Raw genomic sequence first — 21,230 nt, 5'->3', positions numbered from 1 at the left:
AGACAACAGAAATATGAGTAAGGCGCACAAATACAACAACTAAATAAGGCACAAGCAAAATTAAATAAATTATCATGGGGTGGGGGAGACTGGAAAGAGAAAGGCACAAACACCCCCAAATTCACAAAATAACAAGAGATTTCATTCTAAAAGTACACAAAGAGAAAAGAAAGAAAACAGACTGGAAGAACGAGTGGTGGCAGGACAGGCTTTTTGGAACACCATGAACTAGAATACCTTACAACATGTACCTGCAAACGAATCTTAAGGTTTTTCTGAGACTAAACTAAAGAATGAGAAAGGAGGAAGAAGTTATATGGTGATTAAGTGACATGAAGTAAACTGGGGAAACAAAGTCTGAGAAATGCAACTTATTGGCAAGGCATGCAGTCACAAAACCAATCAGTTCCAAGGCTCCTCAGCAGGCACGAGGACTCTGAGAGATTCCCACAGGTTTTTAAAGTACAATTACTAATTTTTGAATTTGGGGACATTGCAGTGCTTGGAGATGCAGTTTGGTTACATCCACTTAGATCCTGCCAAGCTAGTTCAAGACACAATAACAACTAATTTCCTTAAAATGACATGATTTACAGAAAAAACTAAATTTAGCTCAGGGACATAAAACTTTAGCAACTACACAAAATGTCAGTCATGATACAAAATGAAATCAATTTCGTTCTCTCAATGGGACAATAGAATGCACCCTAATCAAATCAAAAGTAGATGAAGGGTAAATAATTTCTGTAATTTTTCAGGAAGAAGAATACCTATAGCAAGATGGAATAAAACAGAGGGATCAAAACAGAGAAAAAGAAAGGAGGAAAAAATTTGATAGTGGGAGAGGGTCCCACAGAGGAAATTTCCCATGGGGCAAGAAAGATAGCCTACAATGGGAAATGGGGACCATACAGTGGTTACAATATCCTAAGATTTAAGTGCCTAGACTATAATCTCTGGGAGAATGTTGTGCCTCCATGATAGCATCCTGCCTTGAGGAATTAAGAGTTTCTCAGGGCAACCGACATTTAGAAGGACGGGAGGGCATGAACCCAACATACAGATTTCATAGCAAATGGGGAAAAAATAATCACGGGAGGTACAGTGGGTAATAATAATAATAATTATGTACAATAGGAAAAAAGAAAAATTTCTGTAGTGAGACAATGCTTGAAAAAATGGGAGAGGCAAGAGCTACAAAGTAGTAACAGACACTGTTTAGAAGAGGGAACTCCAAACAGGTACTTTATTTCAATAAGAAATGCAAATACTAAAGAAGGAATAAAGAAAAATAAAAACCATGAATCAAAGAGCAAAGGTCTAGAATAGACAGAAGAAGAGAAATAATGAGGAGAATGAGGGAAAGAAATATTTTCTGAAAAATGGAATACAGAAAATGAAAAAGAAACTAATAAAAAATGAAGGGGAAGGCAGGAAGGGAAATTTTACTTGGCTACTCAACTAGGAGGGGAAAAAAGAAGGGAATAATTAGGTAACTAGATAAAAGAAAAGGAATAGGCAAAATTTCAAAATCAGGAAAATGAGTGACACATAGGAGGGGGGGTGTGGTTAGGGTAAGGGAAAGAGAGTAAGTAGGAATAGGTTACCTTACAGTAGATTAAGTAAAAATAACTGAAGAGAACAAGTCCTCTCTACAAAGAAAAAAAAAAACAAATAAAAATTCTAATTCAGGGGAAAAAAAGTGAAAAAAGGAGGAAAATGTAATGCTAACTTCTATAACTTTAAATATGAAAAGATTTAGCATTCTAATAAAACAAAAAAGAACACAGGGGTTACAAAAACAATGCTATGTCCATTGCTTACAGGATCTACAATGAAAAGGCAAAGACATATACAGAATACAAATGGAAAACAAAATTTACTAAGCATCAGGTAAATCCAAAAAAGTAGACTTTATAATTATTTTATCAGACTAGGCAGAAATAAAGATTCACAATATAAAAGAGGCAAACAAGGAAACTACATTATGCTGAAGGAATCCTAGACAACACACTAACAATTAGATGCTCAATATGCCTTAGCATCTAAATTTATATAGGGAAAATCAACAGAATTACCAGAAGACAGAGATAATAATACAACAGTGGGAGGAGATTTTAATATTCCTTTCTGAGTTTTCAATAAATCAAAAAGAAAAATAAAGAGAAGGTACTGAAATGAACAAATTGCTGGAGAAACTAAAGTTAAAAGACTTGTGGCATTTTAAAAATGGGTCTGATAAAGAATATGCAACTCTTAAAAAATTGACCATTTATTAGGGTACAGAAATAGTGCAAATAAATGTTAAAAGGCAGCAAAGTAACAGGAGAAAATAGACTGCCACCACTTTGTTGTGGGCCTTGGATTACTGCAGTAGCCTGCTCATGGGCTGACCCCCTCAAGTCTCTCCTCACTCAGATACTTCCTCCATTCAGTCACCAAAGTGGTTCCAAGGTCAAATACTAAAACTCTGCTTTGCCTCCAAACTTTTTCATAACCTAGGCTACTCCTACCTTTCCATTCTTCTTCTATGTTACTCTCTACCACATAGTCTAACATCCAATGACGCTGGTCTCCTGGCTGTTCCAGAAACAAGACCCTCCATATCTCCCTTTTCCAGGCATTTTCCTTGGCTGTCCCCCATGCCAGGAACATTGTCCCCCCTCATCATTGCCTGTCAGCCTCCTTTAAGTCCCAACTAAAATCTTACGTTCCAAAGGAAGCCTTCCCCTAATCCCCCAACTCTAGGGCCTTCCCTCTCTTCGTTATTTCCAATTTATTCTGTATGTAGCTTGTTTGTACAGATTTATTTGCTTGCTCTCTCTCCCATTCGATTTAGAGCTCTTTGAGAGCGCAGCCTTGTCTTTTGCCTGTTTTTGTTTCCCCAGAAATTAGCATAGCACCAGTAGGCACTTAATATTTACTAACTGACGGAAATGGAGTCTCAAAAATGAAATTCTAAATGAGGTCAATGGAGAAATCAAAAAACAAAAATTATGTGGAAGCAAATGATAATGATGAAACAACATACCAAAATTTCTGTGAAGCAGCTAAAACAGTCCTTGAAGGAAAATTATATCCCTATAAACATATATCAACAAAATAGAAAAGAATGAACTAAGTGTGCATTTAAAAAAATTAGAAATGCAACAAATAAATTTAATTTAAGCACAAAAGGACTATTAAAATTTAGAGGAAAGTTATAAACTGGAAAACAAAAAAAAATCTATAGAAATCATTAACAAAACTAAAGCTGGTTCTCTGAAGACTAGCAAAATGGAAAAACCTTTAGCCAACTTGATTTCAAAAAGCAAAAAAAAATTCTAACAAAATAGCAAATGAACAAAGTCAAAATCACAAAATCTGAAACATTAAAAAAAACAAAACCCAGAATTTCTGTGCATGGTGACATGTGAACAAAACTGAAAACAAGTGAAGAGAAATACCTTCAAAAACTAAAAAAAAGACCAAATAGAAAGCTTAAGTAATGCCATCTCGGAAAAAATAAATAGCTATAAAGGGACTGGAAGGCCTGGAGTCAGGAAGACCTGAGTTCAAATCCAGCCCCAGACACTTACCAGCTGTGTGATGCTGGGCAATTCACTTAACCTGAACTGAACTTAACAACAACAACATAAAGAGACTACCAAGGGAAAAATGTTCCTGAAGCTGGTAGATTCGTAGGAGAGTCCAATCAACCCACGCTACACTATTACATTAATCAATGTAGGAAAAGCCTTTGACAAAGTAGAAGATTTATTCATGCTAAACAAACCAACAAAAAAATCCCTGCAAAGTATAAAAGTAAAAAAAATCTTATTAGTATCTACCTAAAATTAAAAGCAAGTATCTATATGCAAAGAAGATACACGAGAAGCTTTCTCACTAAAAACATTAGTGGAGCAAGGATGCCCACTCTCCTCACTATTAATGATGTAGTTTTAGAAATACTAACAATAAGACAAAAGAAAAAAAATTAAAAGTATTCACTCTTTTACCCCATCCCTTTCCAGGCTCTCCTCCAAACTCCCCAGACTTCTTCCTTCACCTTCTCACCCTGAAAGATGCTTTTGCCTCTGAAGGCTTCTCATGCTTCTACACCCCCTTTCTCTGATTGGCCAATTCCTCCTGGCACCTGCCTAGGCCAGCAGCATTTTCTCCTTCATTCCTCTCTGAGTAGGTACATTCTCTCCCCCCACCAACCACTTTGCAGCTTTCTCTTGTGTAGTTTTTGTTGTATTCCCCCATTAATACCTAAGTTTCTTGAGGGCAGGAACTGATTTATATTCTTCATGCTTAGCATAATGCCTGGCAGACAGTAAGCTCTTACTTAATAAATGTTTGACTTTTTTACTTAATGTAGTAAGGACAGTGAAAGAGAGCATAAAATTGTCCCCATTTGCTGATGATGTGATGATTTACATAGAAAATTCTAGAGAATAAGCAAAGATACTAATTGAGACAATGTTTTCAGCAAGGTTATAGACTATAAAATAAACCTCTAAAATCAGTGATATTTCTATAAGAGCCAATAGAAAGGTAAATATCATTCAAAATAACCACAAAATGCATAAAATATTTGGGGATCAATCTACCAAAGCACACAAAATACTCATATAATTTCAATTATAACACAATCCTTAAAGAAATAAAGAAATAATATAGCTGGAGAAATGTTCAATGCCCATGATTGGGCCATGCCAATGTAATAAAAATGGTAATACTAACAAATTTATAGTTTTAATGCTATATCAAACTACCAAAGGAATACTTTACAGAAATAGTAAAATAAAATTCATTTGGGAAATAAAATGTCTAAACTATCAAAAGAAACAATGAAAACAAGGAGGGATGAAGGAGAAATAGCACTTCTATGGCCTCAAACTATATCATGAAGCAGCATTTATCAAAACCACTGATACTGGTTTAAAAATAAAGAGATATATCTAGGGGGCATGCTGGTAAATGTTTATCATCCAACTCTCCCAAAATACTCAGAACATAATTAAATTTAATCTGTATTAACGTTTTTCCCATAACTTTCTTAAGTCTAAACAATCATCAAAACAATAGATCAAGGCCTAATTTGTAGCATTTGCTTAGGTCTATGGTGTAAATGCTCACATTGAAAATTTAATAACTGGGATCACTTAAGGCAGTAGTGCTGGCTCCAATGTATACCTGGGTAAATTAATGAAAAAGACTAGAAAAGGGAGAGTCAGAAACAATGGAACACAATCCAGCATTTGATACACCATAAAATATAAATTACTTAGACAAGAACTCCCTATTTGACAAAAAATGCTAGGGAAAACAAGAAATCAGTCAGGCCTAAATTAGGCTTAGGGCCTTAGACCAACACTACCTGCTATGTTCCACAATAAATTCTAGATGACAATGTGATTCAAGGCCATATCATGAAAACAATTAGAAAAGCAGGTCATATACCTTTTACAGCTATGAATAGGGGGGTTATCCTTGACCAAAACAGAGAAAGAAGCGATTCCAAAGGATGAAATGGATACGTACCTTTGACTTCATGAAACTGAAAAACTTTTGTACAAAATTAATGTGTCATCTATGATAAGATATTCAAGTGCAAAAGCCATTCCTCTACAGATGAGGGTTGTCAAAGAATATGAACAAACAGTTCTCCAGGAAGAATTACAAATTATTCACAAGCATACGAAAGAATTTTCCAAATCATTTATAAGCAAAATGCAAATCAAAACAACCATGAGACTGTACTTCATAACCTATATATTGGCAAAGATGTCAAATGATGGACATAAGAGTTGCAGGTGTCGAAGAAAAACAGAAAAGCACATTGTTGGTACAGTTAGTAAATCTGTGCAACCATTCTGGAAAGCAATCTGTAATTATGCAAATAAAGAGCCTAAAATGCACTTTTGATCCTTCTGACCCAAAGATTCCACAACTTGTTTATGTCCCAAAGAGGCCTCTTATAAGAAAGTCCTCCTTTCCCGTGCACACTGAAATGTTTATAATAGCACTTTGTGATGGCAAAGAATTGGGAAGAAAGTAATTTTGGGAATGGTTAAACAAATTGTGGTATATAGATGTAAAGAAGTTTTACTGCATTGTAAGAAATAGCAAATAAGTTGGATGCAGAGAGGCATGGAAAAAAAACGCATGATCTGATAAAGTGAAATAAGCCGAAGCCAAGAAAACAATATACATAATGACAACAATTTACATAGAACCAAAAATAAAAAGTGAATGTTCCAAAAACAAGTGCAACTCCAAAGAAGAGATTTGAGAAGACACTCTCGCCCTACTTCTTTGGAGAGGTGGGCGGTCAACAAGTGAGGTACAATGCAAATATTTTCACTTTTTAAGTCCATTTGCCAGTCTTGCAAAATTCTCTTTTTTTCTTTTTTTTTTTAATTTAAATTTATTTATTTAACATATTTGGTTTTCAGCATTGATTTTCACAACAGTTTGAATTACAAATTTTCTCCCCATTTCTACCCTCCCCCCCCCCACTCCAAGATGGCATATATTCTGGTTTCCCTGTTCCCCAGTCAGCCCTCCCCTCTATCACCCCCCTCCCCTCTCATCCCCCTTTCCCTTCCTTTCTTGTAGGGCAAGATAAATTTCTACGCCCCATTGCCTGTGTATCTTATTTTTTAGTTGCATGCAAAAACTTTTTTTTTTTGAACATCTGTTTTTAAAACTTTGAGTTCCAAATTCTCTCCCTTCTTCCCTTCCCACCCACCCTCCCTAAGAAGTCAAGCACTTCAGCCTAGGCCACGCATGTATCATTATGTATAACCCTTCCACAATACTCATGTTGTGAAAGGCTAACTACATTTTGCTCCTTCCCAACCCATCCCGCTTTATCCGAATTTTCTCCCTTGACCCTGTCCCCTTTCCAAAGTATTTGTTTTGATTACCTCCACCCCCATCTGCCCTCCCCTCCATCATCCCCCCCTTTTTTTTAATATTCCTCCCTCTTCTTTCCTGTGGGGTAAGATACCCAACTGTGTATGTATGGTATTCCCTCCTCAGGCCAAATCTGATGAGAGCAAGGTTCACTCATTCCCCCCTCACCTGCCCCCTCTTCCCTTCCTACGGAACTGCTTTTTCTTGCCACTTTTATGCAAGATAATTTACCCCATTCTGTCTCTCCCTTTCTCACTCTCAATATATTCCTCTCTCATCCCTTAATTTGATTTGATTTTTTTAGATATCATCCCTTCATATTCAACTCACTCTGTGCCCTGTGTCTATACACACACACACACACACACACACATACATGCATATTCCCTTCAACTACCCTATTGCTGAGGTCTCATGAATCATACACATCATCTTTCCATGTAGGAATGTAAACAAAACAGTTCAACTTTATTAAGTACCTTATGATTTCTCTTTCTTGTTTACCTTTTCATGCTTCTCTTGATTCTTGTATTTGAAAGCCAAATTTTCTATTCAGCTCTGGTCTTTTCATTCAGAAAGCTTGAAAGTCCTCTATTTTGTTGAAAATCCATATTTTGCCTTGGAGCATGATACTCACTTTTGCTGGGTAGGTGATTCTAGGTTTTAATCCTAGCTCCATTGACCTCCAGAATATCGTATTCCAAGCCCTTGGATCCCTTAATGTAGAAGCTGCTAGATCTTGTATTATTCTGATTATGTTTTCACAATATTCTAATTGTTTCTTTCTGGTTGCTTGCAGTATTTTCTCCTTGACCTGGAAACTCTGGAATTTGGCAACAATATGCCTAGTTTTCTTTGCAGGATCTTTTTCAAAAGGCTTTCAATTTCTATTTTATCCTCTGGTTCTAGAATATCAGGGCAGTTTTCCTTCATAATTTCTTGAAAGAGGATATCTAGGCTCTTTTTTTGATCATGGCTTTCACGTAGTCCAATAATTTTTAAATTATCTCTCCTGGATCTATTCTCCAGGTCAGTGGTTTTTCCAAAGACATATTTCACATTGTCTTCCATTTAGTCATTCCTTTGTTCTGTTTTATAATATCTTGGTTTCTCATAAAGTCACTATCTTCCATTTGCTCCAGTCTAATTTTTAAGGTGGCATTCTCTTCAGTGGTCTTTCAGACCTCCTCTTCCATTTGGCTAATTGTGCCTTTCAAGGCATTCTTCTCCTCATTGGCTCTTTGGAGCTCTCTTGCCATTTGGGTTAGTCTATTAAGGTGTTATTTTCTTCAGTATTTTTGGGGTCTCCTTGAGAAAGTCATTGACTTGTTTTTCATGGTTTTCTTGCATCACTCTCATTTCTCTTCCAAATTTTTCCTCTACTTCTCTTGTTTTTCCAAATCCTTTTTGAGCTCTTCCATGGCCTGAGACCAATTCATATCTTTCTTGTAGGCTTTTGATATAGGCTCTTTGACTTTGTTGACTTCTTCTGGCTGTATGATTTGATCTTCTTTGTCACCAAAAAAGGAATCTGGAGTTTGAGTCTGAGTTCATTTTTGCTGCCTGTTCATGTCCCCAGCTAACTACTTGACCCTTGAGCTTTTTGTCAGGGTATGACTGCTTGTAGAGTAGAGCATACTTTGTCCCTAGCTTTAGGGTCCAAGCACTGTTTTCAGAGCTACTTCTACTCCACTGCCAGCCCAGGCTTTGTCACAGCAGCTCTCCTCCTCCCCCAAGAACCACCAACCAAGACCGCAATTCAGAATCAAGCAGGGCACAGGAAGAGAATCTGCCTTTGTACCCACAAAGTGCTCCTTGCACTCCTGCTGTGATATGCTGCTAGATTCCTCCTACCAGGTGAGCCAGGGACTCAGGAAGCAGCTCACGTTGGAGCTCTGGAAGCAGCTTCAGGAGTTTCCTGCTGCTTCCACTGCCACCGCAGCACCACCTCCACCACCCCCAGGGCTGGTGGCTGGACTGCTCTAAACTCGATCCCAAAGTTTCCCCCTAACCTGCTCTTTGGTGTTTGTGGGTTGAGAAGTCTGGTAACTGCCACAGCTCAGTTTTATGGCCCCAAGGCCTCTTCTGGCTGGCTGACTCTGGGTCTAGTCTGTCCCGGAGTGGCCCAAGCTGGGTTGCCCTCTGCTCCCAGCACCATGCGATAGACCCTTCCCGGTGACCATCCAGCCTCTCCTGGGCTAGAGATCTGTTTCCCTCTGCTTTTTTGTGAGTTCCACAGCTCTAGAATTCATTCAGAGCCATTTTTTACAGGTGTTTGGAAGGATTTGGGGGTAGCTCAAGGAAGTTCCTGCTTTCCTGCCACCATCTTGGCTCTGCCCCCCAATGTTTTAACAATCCGACTAGCAGCTTCTGTGGGGGTGTAAGATCCAGCCACAGCCAGCACCCAGGAGGCTGCCAGCATGCCGGGAAAGCACAGGTTCTTTTTACTTAAACAAGGAAAGAACAGTGAAGGGGTTGACCAGCTTTCTTTAATCCAGCATTCAGCTAGTTGAGGGGAGCCTACAGACAACATTCATTTAGTTCAGGGGAAAAAGTCAACACCCTGAAGTTCAGAACATTCATTTAGTTCAGGGGAAAGAGCCAGCACCCTGAACTTCAGAACAAATACAAACAAATTACAAATATCAACAGACAGACCCAATATAATTCATAGTTACCAACATCTAGGTTCAACCTGAGAACTTGGGCTGGCCCAGTGTCACACTTGCCACCCCTGCCGTTCCAACCAAAAAGGGATCTTCAAGCTGTCTTCTCCCCTCTTATAGAGTTTTTGACATCATCAAGCGCCGCCTGAATGACCAGGGCTGATTGGTTCTTGAGTTGGCCCCTTCCCCTAGGACCCTGGGAGGTTCACTCCACATAGACTAGGTTAACACCCAATAGGGCGTGGCTCTGGAGTCAACACCTCCCCTCAGCCAGCCCCATGAATCGTCACATAGGAAGTTCTCTGCTCCCAGGCATGGGTCTCTGGGTTTCCTGCCCTGGAAGAGGTCACACAGGAAGTTCTCTGCTCCCAGGCATGGGTCTCTGGGCTTCCTGCCCCAGAAGAGAAGCAGCAGGCCCAGCACCCAGAAAGGCTCAATGAGATAAACTGAGTCACTCAAAGAAAACAAAGGCCACTCTGGCCACACCCAGTTTATGTAATCTTGAAATTACTTGTTCTTGGGATTATGCATGTGTAATTCATCTGGAGGTCCAATTGGTTCTGGAGTTTTTTTTTCCCCTTGGGAGTTCATTTGTCAATAATGCAATTGCTTTTTCTGGCTTCGGGTTTTAATTTAAATGTTGTATTCCTTCTTTTGTTAATATTACTGTCTTACATTTTTGTAAATATCGTCTAAATTATCTGTTTGTTAGCATATAACTGGGCAAATTGATTTAATTTGTTTCCTCTCAAATTGTTAATTCTCCTTTTTCATTTTTGATAATATTTTGATTTTTATTCTTTCAAAAATAAGATTAGCTAACTGGTTATCTACTTTATTAGTTGTCTTTTTTAAGGTTCTACTTTTATATATCAGTTCAATGGGTTAATTTTGCTATAAGTTATATAATCTTTCCTTTGATGTTCAGAATTTTTAATTTGTTCTTTCCTTGAGGATAGAGAAGTTAGTCTTTTTTTTTAGTTGTGTGTTCAATTCACTGATTTGTTCCTTCTCTCTTTTGTTGTTGAAAGAATTCAGAGATACAAGTTTTCCCCTACAGAACATGTTAAATGCATCCCATAAGTTTTGGATGTTGTCTCATTGTCATATTGTTTGATTAGTTTTTCTACTTTCTATTAGCCTCAAATTTTAAATTTTCCTCAAACTCCCTTCCCTGAATATAAATTTTTACTTCACTGTGATTGGCAAATGGTATATGCATTATTTCTGCATTTCTGCATTTTTTGGTGAGGTCTATATGGTCAGTTTTTGTAGATGGCTATATAGAGCTTAGAAGTATAAAAATTCATTTCTATTTCCAGCTAGTAATCACAGGGATCTGTCATATCTAATTTTTCTAAATTTCCATTCTGGGCCTTAATTTCTTTCTTGTTTATCTTTTGATGAGATTTGTCTAGGCTTAGATGAGATATACTGAAGCTGTCCACTATTACAGACTTATTATAGCTAAGTTCTGGCTTGAATGAGGTACACTGAGATTTAGTAAGTTGGCAGGAATTTTACGTGGTTAAGTGGTTTGCCCCTGGTTATACAGCTAATATGTGTCAGGACTTGAACTTTGGTCTTCTGACTCCAAATCCACTCTCCACAGCCATAATTCCTATCCTCCTTGTTCATAGGGAGCCAAAAAATTAATAATGCTATTAAACTTCAGTTAAAATGTTTGTTGAATGTTTATACTATTAAGTGATTTTGAGCTTACGGGCTACTGCTAAAGCCACCAGGTTTCATAATTGTTATGTAGACATATTTTTCCCATTCTGCATTTGTAAAGTTGATTATTTGAATCCAAGTATAAAATTTTACATTTACAACTATTGCACTTCATCGTATTAAATTAGCCAGTAATTCCATACTGTTCCAACATGTTAACCAGGCTTTCTAGCTACATGTCTTGTTGAATAGCACAAGGCCAAAGACAACTATCTAAAGGAATTTGATAATATTGATGGATTACATTGCTAGTCTTTTTGGATTTGGTCATTCAACCAGTTCTGAGACCACCTAACTATACATTCATTTAGCCTATATCTTACTATTTTGTCCATAAGAATAGCATCAGAATTTACTGGATGGGGAGGTAGTATTCTGGAATCAGAAATCATTTGTATATGTATTATGCATGTGTAATCTGCCAACTTACTAAAACTAACTTACCGACAGGTAGAGGGAGGAAACATCCACATGGATTTTCTCTACACTGATAGAACCAGAAAGATTGGGTAACATTAGGTTTTATCCAACAATAGGAAGAATTTAAATAAAAAACAACAACAAAGTACCAAAAGCTTAGGTTAACTTTCTTCTTTTTCCATACCTACCTAAACTGCATAATGTTTTAAACCAAGAACTCTAAATGTGATGGTTGCATGAACTGGATACAAAGAGATAGTTTATTCATTGTAACAAAATAGAAAGTACAGTTTTCTGTGGGCTAACCGAACACAGAAGAGGCATGCAGAGAGTTTATATCAGTTAAAGACAAGGCAAAGCAAAGATGAAAAGATCTTTTCATTAAAGTCTAAGAATTTAAGAAACAGGGGAATGTTGGGCTTGAAGGCTTGAAAAGAAAGATTAGGATACCCACTGTAGGTAAAGTGGTATCAAATCACTAAGATCAATGATACTTGTAGAGCACCTGTTTTATTTGCATGCTTTAAGGATCTGGGCTTTCTCTGGAGGATGACCAGACAGAGATTACAACCCTTTTCTGACATGGCAGAAGGCATTTGCAATGGCAGAAAAACTCATCTCACCATGGCAAACCCTATGATAACCTCTCCACCCTGAAGAACCCTGGATCACCTCAAAACCACAATGAGGAATCAGGAAGACTTCAATAGAAAAGTCACAACTATATAGCATTAGTTTTTAGTTTTTAGTTTTCAAATTTTGAATTTCTTTCATATTCTCCAAAAATAATTTGCCCACCTTAAAAAGGGAAAAGAGAACAGTATGGTTATACAAGATAGGGCACTGAATATGTAATTAGGAAGACAGGTTCAAATCCCATGTCAGATGCTATGAGCCAGTGACTTAAGATTTCTGTGCTTCCTTTCACTTATCTCTAATTTAAGGAAGTGGGATTCAATGGCTTTAATGTCCTCTAAATCTATGATCTTATGAAGATGATTGAACTGATATTAGGTTACTGTCTTCATTTTGCTTTTGAGTCTCCTTTTCCAATTGGTTGATTTTACCTCTCAGGGTGTCATTTTCTCTATTTAGATTCTGAATCTCTGTAGCCATGTTGCCAATCTTATTCTTTAGGGACTTGATTTTGTCAGTGGATTTTTTTCCATTTTTTTTTTCCATTTTTTCTTTTACCTCCCTAATTTGGTTTTTAAAATCCTCCTTTAGCTCTTCCAGTAATGCTTTTTGGGCTGGAGACCAGTTCACATTACCTTTTGAGATATCAGATGTGGCTATAGTGTCATTGCTATCCTCTTCTAAATTGGTATTTTGATCATGCCTGTCTCCATAAAAAGGATCAACAGTCATCAGTTTTTTTGTATTCTTCATATTCATAATGCTTTCTCCTGGCTTTACAATAAATTTCTGCTTTGGGGGCTCAGGGCTCTCTGTCCCAGCTTTCTTATTCTGGGGATTGTGAGTCTAGTTGTTGGCTTTGTGAATTATAGCCTTCAGTTTCCTGAGGTGTGGGGGAGGGGGTCTGGCTGCCCGAAATCTCCTCTTCCCCTGGGGTTGCTCTCCAGCACTGTTGCTCTTCATCAGTGGTCTCAGCTCTTTGTTGTTTGAGCTGGTGTTTGGCACTTCCCCTGAGGGAGCAAGAGTAAGTCTGGGCTCCTGGTGTTGACCCCTGCTGGCTCTGCCCCTCTGGGACTCAGGAATTCCCTGTACTCGGCCACTGAAGCCCCACTTATGTCTCCTCTATTCCAACGTTTTTTGTTTTTTTTTTTTTTCCGAGGAATTCTCTGGGTGGGGAGGGGAGGGATTAGAGCCGTTTACCTGGCCATTATGTCTCCCGGAAGTTCAAGAAGATGTGTTTCATACCATTGGGCTGCAAGCCTCAGGAGTTTATGTCTCACGGCCAGTGGTGTGGTGCTGCCTCTCATGGCGTCCACAGACTGCCGTCCTGTGTTGGGAGGTCTGGGGATCTCTGCTGGTTTCGGGTGCCCAGCTTTCTCCCAGCCTGTCTCCCACCTGGATTTTCTGGCTGGCTGCTTCCGCTTTGCTGCTGTCTGGAGCAGCTCCGCATGCCAGTGCTCTCCTAGCCAACAGATTTATTCCTTCGGCCTTTTAGACTCTCCTGGATGGGAAATTTGCCCCACTCAGACTGCTCACAGTTTCTAACTCTCTCAAATCTGCTCAAATTGACTTTTTTATAGGAATCTGACAGAACTTGTGAGAGAGCTCCAGTAAGTCGCTGTTTTCCGGTGGCCATCTTGGCTCCGCCCCCCCCCCCCCCCCCATTGAACTGATATTGGTTGAGGACTAGCACATTGAAAAGTTAAGTTGAAAGAATCTAGGTTCTCAGCAAAAGGAGTACTGAAGTAGTTAAATTGTTCAAATTGGGGACACCAATAAAGTATACACCAGTCAAGGATAGGTAGGACAACTAATGGATTAGGTAAATTGAGGGTCAATCAGATGGATGTCAGAACCAAGAACAAGTTTACTTAATGGAGGAGAGGCAGTGAGATCTTAGAGGTGGAGCAGTATTATTGTGAAAAGGTGTCAAATGAGTCACTAAATCTGAGATCCACAACCAGATATCTGGAGGAAATGGTTCATAGACCAATAGAATTTAGAGCTAAAAAGGAATAAAAATTCAAAAATAACACTGATAAAGTTCACTTTGTAAATAAAGGAAAAATTAACTGGGTATTATAAAACCTTCCAATTGAATTAAAAACCCCTCAAGTAATTCAAGATATTGTAAACAAATATACAGTGAAGTAATGAATAACAGCAATTATAACTTCAATATACAAAATGAAGTTTTCATTTCAAATTCTAATATCTAAAATCGCGTATTTTTAATGCTCCTTCTTTAGCCAAGCGATGTCACCTTTGGCCAATTAAAGAAGGCAGTAGTTTCTATCTTCCTGATTCTATGAGGTACCTGTTCTTAAAATTTGGTTTTCAAGGTAATCTTTTGTGTACATTAATTTTTCTTCATTGTCTTTATTGCAGTACATAACTTCTACTTTTAACATGTGGTTTACCTTTTATTTATGTCTCAGCCTTGACTGGGCCAGACATTTCTATAGAGGTAAGTAAAAAAATGGTCTGCAATTCTATCCATTCTCTAAGTTTTCTCTCCTAAGAGTATTCCTTTTTACAAAGAGTGATTATGTTTCTTGGCAGGTAAAGTAAAACCATTTAATTTTTTTAGGGGGGAAGGGGAAGATGGGGGAAGGTAGACACTTTAAACCAAAACAAAACTAAGTCAAATGACAGGATAGAGCTTTCCAATATGAAATAGTTTAGGAAAACTGAACATCCATATTTAAATTCTTCATCTCTTCTCCTCACGTTATACAAATCCAATGAACAAAAGAACCTAAGACTCTACACTCACCATTTCCATCTTTGTCAAAATCCCTAGACTAGTAGCTCACTCTATCAAGCCTGGGCCCTATCTGTTGGCCATTCTGTAATAATATGGGACCCAACTTGCCACAGATCAATTCCCCTTGCTTCCTGATCCGCCTTTTCAAATGGTAACTTCTAATCCATGTGTCCCACAACATTCAATTCAATTCTTCATTCTTCATGCAGTTTAACAGAGAGAATTTGCACATCTTTCTTTCTATTACATTCTGGGTGACCGCAAACTTCTGCACTTTTGTCATCAACCAACACGCTCCTTCAGAAATCACTTCAAATAGGGAAGTGGTGAGGAGTTAAACTTTCTTTTCTGATCTTTATGAGTGTTTCAACAATCCAGCTAGCAGCTATTGTGGGGGTGAAAGACCAACACAAGCCCAACAACAAGCATGCTGCCAAAGCCCAGCTTCTTTTGATCTGCTTTACTAAGGAAAGCAACGTTAAGTGTTTGACAAGTTTACTTTAATCCGCCATACAAATACCATTTACTCAGTTCAGGGGAAAAATCCAGCACCCTGAACTTCAGAGCAAAATACAAACAAAGTACAAACATCGACAGACAGACCTTGTCTGATTCAAATCCCAATACATAGTTATCAGAGTTTAACAAAGTCCCAACATCTGGGTTTACGAGCTGGAGGGCTCTGGAGGGCTCTTAGCTACAGCTGCCCAGAGTCTCCGCATCAGCGTGCACCACTAAGAGTGAGAGCCCTGCGCAAATGGCTCTGTCTTCTCTTCTTATACCATTTCAGATATCATCAAACCATCATCTGAATGACCAGAACTTAGGCTCCTATTATTGGCTCTTGAGTTAGCCCCTCCCCTTAGTACCCTGGGAGCTCCACACCCACATAGGCTTAGCACCTAATAGGGGTTTGGGCCCGGGGCTTAGCACCTAGCACCTAGTAAGACTCAATGAAGTACACTGAGTTAATCAAGGGAAACGAAAGCCAAACTCTTCAAGGGTACTTGGTTGAACTGAGTGCTAAGAGCCCATTTTGCTTACCAACACAATGAGTGCCTCCTAATCATGGATAACAAGTAAAAAAAAATATTCCTTGTACTACACAACACAATGAACTCCAAATGGACTAAATATTATAAACAAAACAAAAAACAAAACAGAACTTATCAGAAGTATAGTTTTCCCTACTATTTTGATAGTCAAGAATTTATTGGAGATTAAGTGCTTGAGTTTGATTATATTTATTTTTTAAAAATTAAATGATCAGAACAACCAAATAAAGACAAAAAAGAAAATCGACAGAGTACAGAAAATTTCAATTATATAATGAAGCTTCATCATACTCAAGAATTGCCTATAGTCATATTTACCCTTGGAAATCCCTTAAATCACCCATAAGGTAATACATTATCTTTTAAAAAACTGTAGCTGAAAAGGGGTTCAGGTCTCTCTAAAAGGAAATGGTTTATAACAGGGTAAAGATAGTTGCTATGGAGACAAATGAATGTAAATTTTATTTTTCACCATGTCCAAGGAACTATTGATCTAAAGAGGCCTCCAGTTGCAGGGGGAATAAAAAAAAACAGTGAAAAAAAGGTATTTTTTTAAAAAAGTTTAACTGGCAGGAAAACTTATAGCTACGGGGGAGAAGGGGTGGGAAAACCCTCCAGTAAGGGCTCTCTATATAAGTGTGATTATATTGGAATGCATATCTTTCTTCCTTCCGTTTCACTACAAGGCAAAAGAGGAAATACACAAGTTAGAATGAACACAGCAGAAGCCTTCTAGATGAACCCAAATGGCCAAGTAAGACTTTTCTCTACTAGCCTAAGTAAAAAGGAATACGGTTTACAACTATGATTTTAGAATGTGCTCACTGTGAGCCACATGAGAAATGAAAGCAACTAAGGAAGAAGCCTACTGATGCCTTCCTATCTCATGTTCACTCTAAGTGGAATGGAGGAGAGAAATCAAACAATCAGAAGTCACCTATCATTAAACTACTCTTTTCCCTTCCCTTTTTGAATTGTTATTTTTGTCCTAGTGAGGTGCTGGAATAATTGAATGGACATATTAAATATAGAATGATGTAAATGCATTTTAAGTGTCAAATAAAAGTGTGATAAGACATACAGAGTATTGAGTAGCTCTATGAGAGTAATTCCCAATCTCCAATGATAAATCATCAAAGTCTATAGACAATTCGCAAGCTTCAAAATGCACCTAAACACCTAAAAATGTGTAGATTCACTAGTAATGAAATGTTAAAAGAATTATGTAGTATTCTCCTTATAGCTGATGGGTTCTATGCCCAATGAATTCAGACTGATTCTCTTGAGAGTTCATACATGTACAGAACACCATATACAAAAAAGCCTTTTCAGGTTGATAAAACCAGCCAAAGCCTGCGTTCCACGGACATAGTCTTTAAGAAACCATGGACACCTCCCTATCATGACAGGAACATAAAAGAACAGTAATTCTCCCTTCTCCCAGCAAAATGTTGACTTTTTATTAAAGTGACAAAACCAGCAAAATTTCATAAAATGTAATGTTGGAGCCACATAAATAAAATAATGTTGTTGGCAACGTAAATCATTTTCCAGAAAAAAAAAAAGCACTAACCTGGCAACATACTGCAGCAAGGATCATAAAACTGATCCTTTTAGGATCATATAATCTTTTATGATTGTTAGGGAATATATTCCAATGATACAATTGAAAAGAAAAAAAAAGTTCAACAAGGATGTTTATCATTCGACAATATGTTAATAGTGAGCCCTTAAGAGAGGTGTAAACAAACTGATAAACAATAATGTATTTGATGTACTCTTGCCTTCTAGAACCCCTGGGGGCTCAGATTAGGGAACATTTACTATAAAATACATTTCCTCATTCCCTCCAATAGTTTCCCTCAAACTATTCTATTTTGTAAATATTTCATATTGATGTGTATACATATTACTTCCCAGTTCTGGAGGACAAGGAAAGTTTAGGAATGTGTGTGGGTGTCTGTATTCTTAAGCACAGTGCAAGTCAAGTAGGAAGCACTTAATATCAGTTATGCAATTGCATAAAATAACAAACATTAAAACTACCCATTACTATGGAAAAGTCTATCTAAAATATAAAGTGAATAAAAGGAGAATCAGTAAAAGAATGTAGAATAAAAAACCATAAATAATGGGAAGAGTCTATTATGTCACTAGGTTGGGTTGGAATCTCTGGTTCTGTTACTTCCTAAAGTAGATATAAAGTCCTTTCTATGCCTCATTCTCGGTAACAAGATGATCAAAAGAGAATGTATTGCATATAAAGGGCATTATTTTCATTCAAAATAAAAAAACACTAAAGCTTGGATAAACTTAATTATATATGTGTGGGTATGTGTATATTTTTTACAGGTGTGCCTGGGCACTCTATTCAGGCTTATATAAAAGTACAACCATAAGGCTTTGAAGTGTTACTGGTATCACTTACACTTCCAATGGTAACTGACAATTTAGATCCTTTAAAGTTTGCAAAACTTTACATCCATTATCTCATTTGAACATCACAACGGACCTGTGGGGTTGGTCTCTTATTGTGTGTTTTGAAATTAAATTTAAACTCGACTAAAATGAAAATGATGTCAAAAAGAATGATAATGCTAAATCTACTCAAGCGCAAAAAACCCGGAAATTTTATCAAGAAAATCCCTGTAATTCACCTGTCAAGTTAAATACAATTTGACTGTAGGGAGAAGAATTGCAGCATCGGGACAGTCTAGCTGCAGAAACCAACGAGAAGCTGGAAAATTACAAAGATGTCACGTGTGACACTTTGAAACCCGCAAAATCTAGCCCTGACAAGGGACTAGAGGAGGCTCTGCAGAGGAGGACACAAGTCTGGCAGAAGTGTCCGCGTCGCGGCCACGGCCAAGGTGCCCACACAAGCGTCACCCTTGTATCGCCCAACAGGATCCGCTTAGAGAAGAGCTCGGGGGCACGTCTCGGACCCCGCGGCGGGGGGGGGGGGACCCCGACGCTTCCACGCTCAGCCTCGCCTTCGCTGCGGCCCCAAAGACAGGGGCCACGGCTCAACTCAGCTGACCTAAAGCCTCGGGACCCGACCCCAGGGCGCTGTCGGGGGCACAACTCGGTGTCCCTGCAAAACGAGCACGAGGACGCAAGCGGGGAGGTCCGAGAGGGAGGCAGAAAGGCAGGGAGGGGGCCAGTTAGAGGCCAGATGGGAAGGCATGGAGGGAGACCGGGGTTAGGCATGTAGGGAGGCAGGCAAGAAGACAGGTAGGGAGGCCAGGCAGGTAAGCAGGTAGTGGCCGGGCGGGGAGATCGGTAAGCAGGTAGTGGCCAGGGAGGCCAGGAAGACAGGTAAGTAAGCAGGGAGGGAGACAGGTAGTGAGGCCAGGCAGGTAAAAGTTAGTGGCTGGGGAGGCAGGCCGGTAACTAGGCAGGTAAGCAGATAGTAGTGGCCTGGGAAGGAGGCCGGTAAGGAGGCAGGTAAGCAGGTAATGGCCGGGGAGGCAGGCCAGTAAGGGGAGACAGAGGGAGGCCACCTAGGTAAGCAGGTAGTGGCCAGGGAGGCCAGACAGACAGGGAAGTTAAGCAGGGAGGGAGACAGGTAGGGAGGCCTGGCAGGTAAGCAGGTAGTGGCCGGGCAGGGAGGCCGGTAAGCAGGCAGTGGCCTGTCAGGGAGGCCGGAGGTGAGGTTCCGGGCCGCCTCACCTGCGCCCCAGGTGGGTCCGCCCCTTCCTGGCCCTACCTTGTCGCTGGTGCTCTCCGCTTCGTGGTCGCCGCCAGCGCCGTCGCCTTCGCGGGCCGCCGAGGCCGCCGCGCCCGGGCCGAGGCCGCCGGCCGCCCGGTGCCTTAGCTCCAACATCTTCCTCTCCCTCTCGCCCATGCCGCCGCCCCCGGACACCTGGCTGCCCCGGCCGCAGCTGCTCGCTCGCCGCCGCCCACGGAGCCCCGCTCCTAGAGCCCCCGCGCCATGGAGCGCGTTCCGCCGCCCCGGCCGGGGATGGAGCCGCCGCCGCCGGGGTCACCCCCGAAACGGCATCAACGAGTGAACGAGCGCGCGCCGCCGCCCCCGGGCTCCGCGAGTGACAGCCCCACGCGCGGGGGGCGAGCGTGAGGAGCGCTGTCGGGAGGGAGATGCGGGAGACGCGGGAGGTAAGACGCGGTAGGACGCGAGCCGGCGGGTGCCGGTTGCCAGGTGCGCGTCTACACGTAGAGGCCCAGGTCTGAGGGGAAGAAGGAGAGGGGCGGGACGAGGAGGCGGGGGAGGGGGAGGAGCGTCGTGGGCCTCAGCCGCACTCCCAGCCCCGTCCCGCGGCCACCCCACCCCCGAGCGGCCCCGCCCCCTCTGCATAACGTCACCCCATCCCCCCCCTCGCTGCACTGCAGCTCCCAGAGCTCTGCCTACCCGGCCGAGGGGCGGGCCGAGGCGGAGGCCCTGCCCCTAGCCCCGTCCCCTCTCCCTTTTCCCTGTGTACATGGCAGAGCGAGAAGGTCCCCAACTCTGGCAAGTGGGAGAGCTAGAGGCTTCGGGGCGGCTCAGCTGGCGCTCGGGAGACACCGAGCTGCCCAGAGCTCTGGCACCCGGCGGGCGCCAGGGCAGAGACCTCCCCAGCGTCCAGGACGCAGCGGGGAGCCCCGGGCTGCTTTCTTGTCCAGAACCCGTTGAGCAGGAATGACTTGAAAGGCTGTGTGCCGGCTGACCCAGAGCCGTGTCCTTGGACGTGGGGCGGGGAGGATGGATGCTGCTCCGAGCTTCGCAATCACAGCTCGGCCTCTGCTTGCAGAGCCACCGGCAAAGCAGGCTATAGGTAGCTGCACAATTCACCTTGCAGGGATGGAGGATCGTGCCAGAAGCGGCAACGGAATGAGTCAGTGTGTCAGTGGGAGAATGATGAACTGCAGTCTGGGAGAACTAGATGCAGATCCTGGGTGATCCTGGCCGAATCATCTGTAAAATGCACAACTTCACTAGTTTGTTTTGAAGATCAAACGAGAATATAGATATTTATGTGTGTGCATACATACCCATGTGTGTATATATGTATATACGCTCATGTATACATATGAACACACACATACACG

General features: G+C 40.7%; 1 protein-coding gene across 1 annotated transcript in view; it reads right to left on the bottom strand.

The window, feature by feature from the left end:
• Positions 1 to 20,208, bottom strand: part of CDS1 (CDP-diacylglycerol synthase 1) — a 75,608-nt gene extending 55,400 nt beyond the window's left edge. Inside the window, exon 1 of the mRNA XM_036764674.1 lies at positions 19,894 to 20,208. Within this exon, the coding sequence (XP_036620569.1) occupies positions 19,894 to 20,031 (138 nt within the window). The 5' untranslated portion in view covers positions 20,032 to 20,208. The remainder of the gene's footprint in view (positions 1 to 19,893) is intronic.
• Positions 20,209 to 21,230: the final 1,022 nt, after the last annotated feature.

This window comes from Trichosurus vulpecula, chromosome 6 (assembly GCF_011100635.1).
Source record: "Trichosurus vulpecula isolate mTriVul1 chromosome 6, mTriVul1.pri, whole genome shotgun sequence".
NCBI lineage: Eukaryota > Metazoa > Chordata > Mammalia > Diprotodontia > Phalangeridae > Trichosurus > Trichosurus vulpecula.
This window is presented reverse-complemented; position numbering and strand designations above follow the sequence as displayed.